This window comes from Zeus faber, assembly GCF_960531495.2.
Source record: "Zeus faber genome assembly, chromosome: 2".
Taxonomy (NCBI): Eukaryota; Metazoa; Chordata; class Actinopteri; order Zeiformes; family Zeidae; genus Zeus; species Zeus faber.
In genome coordinates this window covers 34,459,761-34,467,310 of record NC_137189.1, presented here as the reverse complement: position 1 = coordinate 34,467,310, position 7,550 = coordinate 34,459,761, and the positions used below count along the sequence as shown (strand labels likewise).

Here is a 7,550-nt window from a genome sequence, read left to right as displayed (position 1 = left end):
CTTCCCACTTTCTGTGTGGAACTTGATCTTGTTCTGATCAACACAGAACCGCTGTTCTCTGCTGGAACTGATCAATAAGATGAATTGGTGTCTTGACAGTCTGACAACTTTGATCTTGCAATGCGACAGTTAGTTTCCATTCTTCCCTTTTTTTTTCAAGTTGAATTTGAAATATTTTCACACCAGATAGAACTAGATGGTCATAATGTAGTGTCAGTGCGGTTATTGGTCCTTTTAAAGCGCTAACATTTATTACATAATCGCCCCATCGCAATTATTCGAGCTGATTGCGTTATCGTGAATGATGGCGATCAGCTGAAATGATATGTGTGAACAACAAATATAATACGAGAAATGCAAAAAGACAACTATGAAATCTTTCAAAATCTAAAATGCATCAAATGGAGCCATTTATGTTTAATATTGTACTGTCCTTAAGAAAATAAATAAAGCAAATTTAAATAAAAAATAAATGCAACAAATATAAAAAAAAATAAGCTGAAATTATATCTGGTAAAGACAAAAAAATGTGACTGGGGCAATTTCGCCTGCCACACGCCACCCAAAGCGCTGTTGTCAGGCACCTCCGGCACAGACACACAGACAACGAGGTTTCAGACACCACCCGTTTATTGTAGAGGGTGGGCTAGTTGGAATAAGTCCAGGAGCAGATGGACATGTGTAATGACAAGGGCTCCTCTCCTGAGTGTGTGTGGGGATGAGGGTTTTACCTGTTGCACGTTAGACCAACCGCCGAGCAACAGGTATGCAGCCACTCTTATCCTGGGCCCCCAATTACCTAGACCCAGGACAAACCACACCATCCCCTCACCACAGCGGCAAATTAAATTAAATGCGAATTTGACACATTGACATCATTTGAAATGAGGAAAACGTCCAGCCCAATTTTTGTCTGATGTTCGATGTCAATAAATGCATTTTCCTTCCTCCATTTCAAGGTGAGTGTGCAGATCGTGCAAATCGCAACCTTTTTGTCAAATCATCAAGAATCCTTGATGCCTTGAAGCCTTTTTATCCATATATGAAGCGGGTACGCTTCCACGGAGGCCGCTATGTTGCACCGCCGGTTGCCCAGAACGGACAAACCAAACACTGGCTCTAGAGAGGGCCTTTCTTGTGTCTCGCGACTATCGCAGCCACTGTCTCTTCCATGGAGGCCGCCATGTTGCACCGCCATGGCAAGAGGCATTCAGCTGCTTCCGATCTGCAACCTCTCCTCTAGATGCCACTTAATTCTACACACTGCACCTTTAATGCGACATAAAAATAAACTGTCTGCAAATATTTTTATGTTTCAATAAATGACCCTTGTTAAATAGATAAACATGTGTTATTATACTGTAAAACGCTTATACTATGTTGACAACATCAAATGGACAAAAAAAGAAAATTACATTTTTCGCAATTATGACATATGACAATTAATCGTCAACTACAATTTCCTGATCATTACAGCATCATGAACCTCACTTGCCCTTGATGCATCCTTCTAGTTGCCGTTGCCTTGGAAACCTGTTGCCTTGGAAACCCGTTTCCATGGCAGCGGGTTTCTCGGGACTCACGCCTCCACTGTGATCCGTCCGCATATCAAGTTGTAACCCCGGGGCTATTCAAATGCTCCAAAGGAACATTTAATATAATATCAAATCAATAATCAGCTTAACGTGCGTGTCTAAGCAGTTGTGCATTTTTGGGAAAGGTGTGAAAATACACAATTTTAACGTAAATGCACCAAGACAAGGAAATCGCTGCCAACAATTTGGACAACAGAGTTGCCAGGTGCTGATTTGAGCTGCTTTGCCAGTTGCCCCAGGTGTTCATGTGTTCATCCAGCGCTGTTAATGTCACGTGCACAAACAACAACCAGACAGACAGGCGTGCACGCATGGCAAATAGACATTTCGTCGTATTTTATTTAATGCCCTCAATAACCCGTACAATCTGGAAACGCCGGCTGAGTGCTTAGACCTTCTTTTGTCTGGTTGCTCGGTTGCGGCATCTTTTTGATTTAACAAGCATAGCAATGAAAAAACAACGCTTAGATGACAGGGCCCAGCAATTAAGTTTGGTTGCCATGTTGTCCATATCCTGTGGTCGGGTTACTGTGTTGCCAAACATTTTTCATATTTTATAAAAATAATAACAATAATAAATATGGATTACAAGTCCATAAGGTCATTTTAATGTTATTACTCAATCATAAAATGATTTAGCAACCATTTTGTCAGTCTTGGCAACAAACGGCTGATGTATGGTTGCCAACTTGGCAACCATACATACCAAGTCGGCAAACATTCTAAAAGTTAATGTCTTGCCCCGGTATGATTGGTGTATAGCGCAGTTCCTCATTTATTAAATGACCGTATCTTATATGGACATTGCTGCCGTTTTCACTCGATAAAAGTCATTTGATGTATTTGTCTGTTTTGTTTTATTATCATTGATTATGATACGTTATCTTAAAGGAGATGCCCTATCTGTCTGTCTGTCTCTCTCTCTCTCTCTCTCTCTCTCTCTCTCTTCCAGACCTTCATAGTATTGAATCGCGGGAAGGCAATCTTCCGTTTCAACGCCACTCCTGCCTTGTACATCCTGAGCCCCTTCAACCCTCTACGGAGGGTCTCCATCAGAGTTTTAGTTCACTCATATCCTTTACTCGTCTGGAATACTTCACTCTGATTGGTCAATTCAACTCAGCGGTCAGTTATTATAACTGAATAATGACCACTGATCTGTTAATAATGACTGTTGCCACGGGCAAACCACTTCTCCGGCCTGGTTTTTATGTCCCTCTTATCACTGCTATGTTGAAACAACATTAGGCGACTTCAGATGAATGCGGATATGTTCAATTTCACATTATTAATGGTAAATACGTCCGTCATATGTAGGCCAATTGTGTTTTTTTGGGTTTTTTTTGCAGTGTTCGCTTTGTTGTTGTGGAACAAATATTCTGAGCAGAAGCTCTTAAACTAGACAAAGTAGTTATGAAATAATTTTAGCACAATATTCCATCTCAGTGTATTATTTTATTTAAGTAGGTAGTTATGTAGTAAGCAATATATATATATAATATATGGTAAAATGCAGCTAGTCAGGTCATGATCTCAAAATAAGCCCCTTCAGAGTGATCAGGGATCATTTTGCGATAATGACCGGCTGGCTGCATGTTATTCGTTACGTATGTAACTTGATGACCAGGTGATTTGATTTGTTTTCTATTATTATTATTATTATTATTATTATTATTATTATATTTTTTCCCCAGTAATGGTGATGGTTGTCTTTCTTGGTTGACTCACTGCTTGTTCCTCCTTGACCTTTGACCTCACGATGTTCAGCATGTTGATCATGTTTACCATCCTGACCAACTGTGCTTTCATGACCCTCAGCAACCCCCCCGAGTGGGCCAAGAATGTAGAGTAAGTCACTCAGCTGTTCTGACTGGTTTCTGACTGATTTACATGGTGAGTGGGGATGTTCTTCACTAAATTATTACACTTCCGCCAATAATCTTAACCTTTTATGGGCCGATCACAAGGGAGGTTCTCAAATGGTCAGTTAGACCAGGGATTCCCTAACTGGGATCATCAAAGGAATTGCAGGTTTTATAGTGGACTAATTCACTTGTTTAGTGGACTAACCGGCTGGTTTAGTGAACCAACTAGCTGGTTCAGTGGACTAACTAGCTGGGAGAGTGGACTAATTACAGACCTGCCAACCTGTACGCATTTTATGTACCAACTACGCAATTCTTAGTCAAAATACGCAGGTACCAAATGCCAGCTGAAACTACGAAAAAATAAAATGAAAAAAATTACATACAGTAGGAGCCACTTGGAGAGGGCAGCTAGAACATGACAGGAGCCAGGCAGATCCGTGATTGGGGCGTGGCTGACCCATGCAGGGTCGCTCCCGGGCCCCTGCTCGGATCTTGCCAGTAACGATATCCCCCTCGATGACGTAAACCGCACCTCATACCTTAAATTAGAAATATTCTATGTCATTTTATTTAACTTAAAATAATTGTGAAATATTGCAACAAATTTAATCACAATACTTAGTGAATTGAATGAAACAAAGTCTCCGAGCGAACGAGCCCCTGCTTCACCAAAGTGGGAACAAACTTTTAAATTATATCTTGTAGAGCTAATATAGGATCCAGCAACTGAATTTGCTATTTCTCGCCTCAAATTTGTTCAGTAATCACTATTTTGTTTTAGTGGACTGGTAAGGTGAAATCAGTGAAAGTTAAGGAGTAAATACAACATGAAACTGGTGCTGATACCCGTGGATGACATCACATCAGCATCACCAGTGCCAATGTCTGGTTCTCGTAGGGCTCCCCCAGGTCCTAGTTCCCCTCTGGGAGTACCCAGAACGGTTCGGTGTGAAAACACCGCGTCCTATTGTGTCGGTCTCAGGTGATTTTAAGATATAATATAGGGGGGGTGGCAGCTGATGGGGGACCGTTCTCAGAGAGAGAGAGAGAGAGAGGCTCAAATGCATACATTTGTTGTGATATTTCACAATTATTTTAAGTGAAAAACAAATGTGATAGTTCAAAGACCCTCATTTTGAAATAAAAAGGCCAAAGACTAGAACCTATAAATCCACACACTTGGCCACTTCAAAAATAATCATCTACCACTAGTCACTTTAATGTATCAAGTATTGCGAAGCATACCTGTTTTGTCTTACCGCTTAGCAGTGCATTGCAGTGTTGGTCTTACAACACTGTGTCCAGCATTCCATTCAGTATGACACTGCATTGTTGCGACCCACGACTATTTAAGATGTCCACTATCAAGTTGACTCACTGTCATTATTGTCTGCATTTTATTTTGTCTTTATTTTAGCTGAATACTTTTATAGTTCTTACACTACACTACTCATTTAAACACTGTTTTTAGATACTGTTTAAATACTCTTACAATTCTGTTTTTAAATACTGTTTTATTTGAATCACTACTATGCCCTTATTTTACTATTTATGTAAAGTTGAGTTGACTCTGAGACTAAGACTCTTTGAGACGCTCATTACTGGTAATGATGCTCGCATTGTTATCAAGTATTTGACAATAAACTTGAAACTATATACATTAGATACATAAATTACATAGACCTAGTTTGAGTGCTGTCATTACAAAGCTTTTGAACTTTGTAATTTTCAAATTATAAATAAAAAACAGCTTCTATTTTGAAATTAAAAAGCTGTGCAACATGTAGATTAAAATAAAGCATTAAGACCTGTTCCCATTCATATGACAACAAATCAATTGAACTTTGAAAGGTGACCTCTGGTCAAGGTTCAAAGGACAATATCAAAGGGTCAACTGAAATCTCTCTGGATTTTGATTGTGTTTTTGTGAAGTTAGCGCCATCTCATGGTGACACTGCAATTGAATGAATGGGCGTGTTGACAGTTGAAATTAAAACACGCCCTGTCAGGACACATGAGAGGGGGGAAAAATTCCAGCCGGTTGGGAGCTGCCTGGTAGTTAGCTGGCAAATGGCTGGAAGCTGGTTGCAATTCGGCTGTCAGCCGGCTGGAACATAATACAATAATTATAACACAATAACACAATAATTTCCCTAAAATAAATGTGAAATATTGCAACAAATTTAATTGCAATACTTAATGTATCGCAATACTCGCCATATCGAGTGTTTTCGCGCTGCAGGAAGTTTTTCATCATTCTAAGGACTTTTTGGAAGAACTGTCCCTTTCATTGCGTCGACACTGCAGGCACTACTGTAGGGACGATCGTAGTTCTTATAACCCAGTTTTGAGCAACTCATTCAGCTCCTGTTCCAGGACAGGGCTGAACCTTCAGTGATGGATGTGGCGGTGACGGGACAAATTATACAAAAATAATGTTATTTATATTGTCGATGTACTCATTTAATTTGATTTTATTGAAACACAAAATCGCAGAGCGAGCGAGCCTGTGCTTTACGAAAGTGGGAACAAAGTTTTAAATGATATCTTGTAAATAGAAGAAGAAGAAGAAGAAGAATGAAAATCTAATCTAATATGATGAAATATCTAATATGAAAATCTAATATGAGTGAAGATTCAGCAGCTGGATTGATTATTTCTCGCCTCAAATTTGTTCAGAAACGAATTTTAGTGGACTGGTAATGTGAAATAAGTGAAAGTTACGGAGTAAACACAAAACGGATTAGTGCTGAAACCCCACTGGATGACGTCTCATTCACGTCACCAGTGCCAGGTTCTCGGGGAGTTCCCCCAGGTCCTAGTGCCCCTCGGGGAGTCCCCTCATGTGCGAAAACACGTTGCGTTGTATGGTGAGGTCCCAGATGATATATTCCCACTCCTATATATATATACATGTATATGTGTGTGTGTGTATATATATATATACATACATATATTCACACACACACACACACACACACACACACACACACACACACACACACACACACACACACACACACACACACACACACACAGACAGACAGACATATATATATATATAAATTAGTGTGCCATTCTCATCTGGCTCCATACTGTGCTTGCATAAAATAAACACAAATCTTTCAGAAAAAACATTCCTCTGCGTTCTCTGTTACGACTGAATGAGGTTGAGACAATAAATGACATGAAAACAAACAAACAGATAGCAGGATTAGCATTGAGATGATAATGTACACAATAGCAGTGTAAGCTTTAGAAGATTAGGTAATTCATATATATCAGTTACCATATTTTCTCAAATACAAACAGTTACTTGAAAAAAAACTGGCCTCTAATAAATGCCGGGGGTGGTGTCAACACAAACAAATAAAGGCCCAAGCCCTACCTGAGATTAAGACCAGGGTTAGGGGAAAATCCAAGGATGAACGACTGGTGCCTGTTACACAGCATGTGTACTGTATGCTGGTTAAGCATCATGTGCATTTCCGCTGCTTTACTGTAAATTGATAAATTCATGAATATAATCATACTATCTTCAACACTTGGTTGTCTTCAACTCATTGTGTGAGAGGTGAACCTAACTCTGAGAATTGGAGTGTTTGTCTTTTTTGTCCTACAGTATGCAGTGTGCGCACCTTATAAGTTATTATTACTTATTACTAATACTCTATGGAAATACTAATTTGAAGTATATTATTAGTATCTATCGATCCCTGTTGCTTTTCATAACGACAACTAATGCACACACAAGTGTAAATGACCATCTGTGCATTATAACTATTGATTGTATATTGTATGAGATAATTGTTATCTGTATTGCTGCATCACCCTTTTATTATTATTATTATTATTATTATTATTATTGTTTATCACATGTTTTTGCTGTTTTAACTATTGCTTCCTACTTTCTGTTGTTTTTTTGTATAATCATTCATACCATAGCCTTCCAGCCCACAACTTTTACACAAGGATACAGTAGTTGTCTCCAATTGCCGCAGTACACATTTTTTGAGTGACTATGAAGCAGACTGCAGACAAGGACCTGTGTAATCTCCTTGTTTACACTTAATGGCCGGTCATTGTG

The 7,550-nt window shown here is 39.2% G+C and overlaps 1 protein-coding gene across 9 annotated transcripts in view; it reads left to right on the top strand.

Moving 5' to 3' along the window:
- The window catches only part of LOC307247869 (sodium channel protein type 2 subunit alpha-like), a gene marked incomplete at both ends in the record, with an annotated part of 46,877 nt that overhangs the window by 521 nt on the left and 38,806 nt on the right, over window positions 1-7,550 (top strand). For 8 of the 9 annotated variants that reach the window (XM_080023988.1, XM_080023995.1, XM_080023993.1 and 5 more), the window contains 2 exons: window positions 2,548-2,666; window positions 3,354-3,443. In XM_080023988.1, coding sequence (XP_079880114.1) covers window positions 2,548-2,666; window positions 3,354-3,443 — 209 coding nt within the window. Of the gene's footprint in view, window positions 1-2,547; window positions 2,676-3,353; window positions 3,444-7,550 lie in introns of all 9 variants that reach the window. The other variant, XM_080023992.1, reaches the window with a different exon arrangement.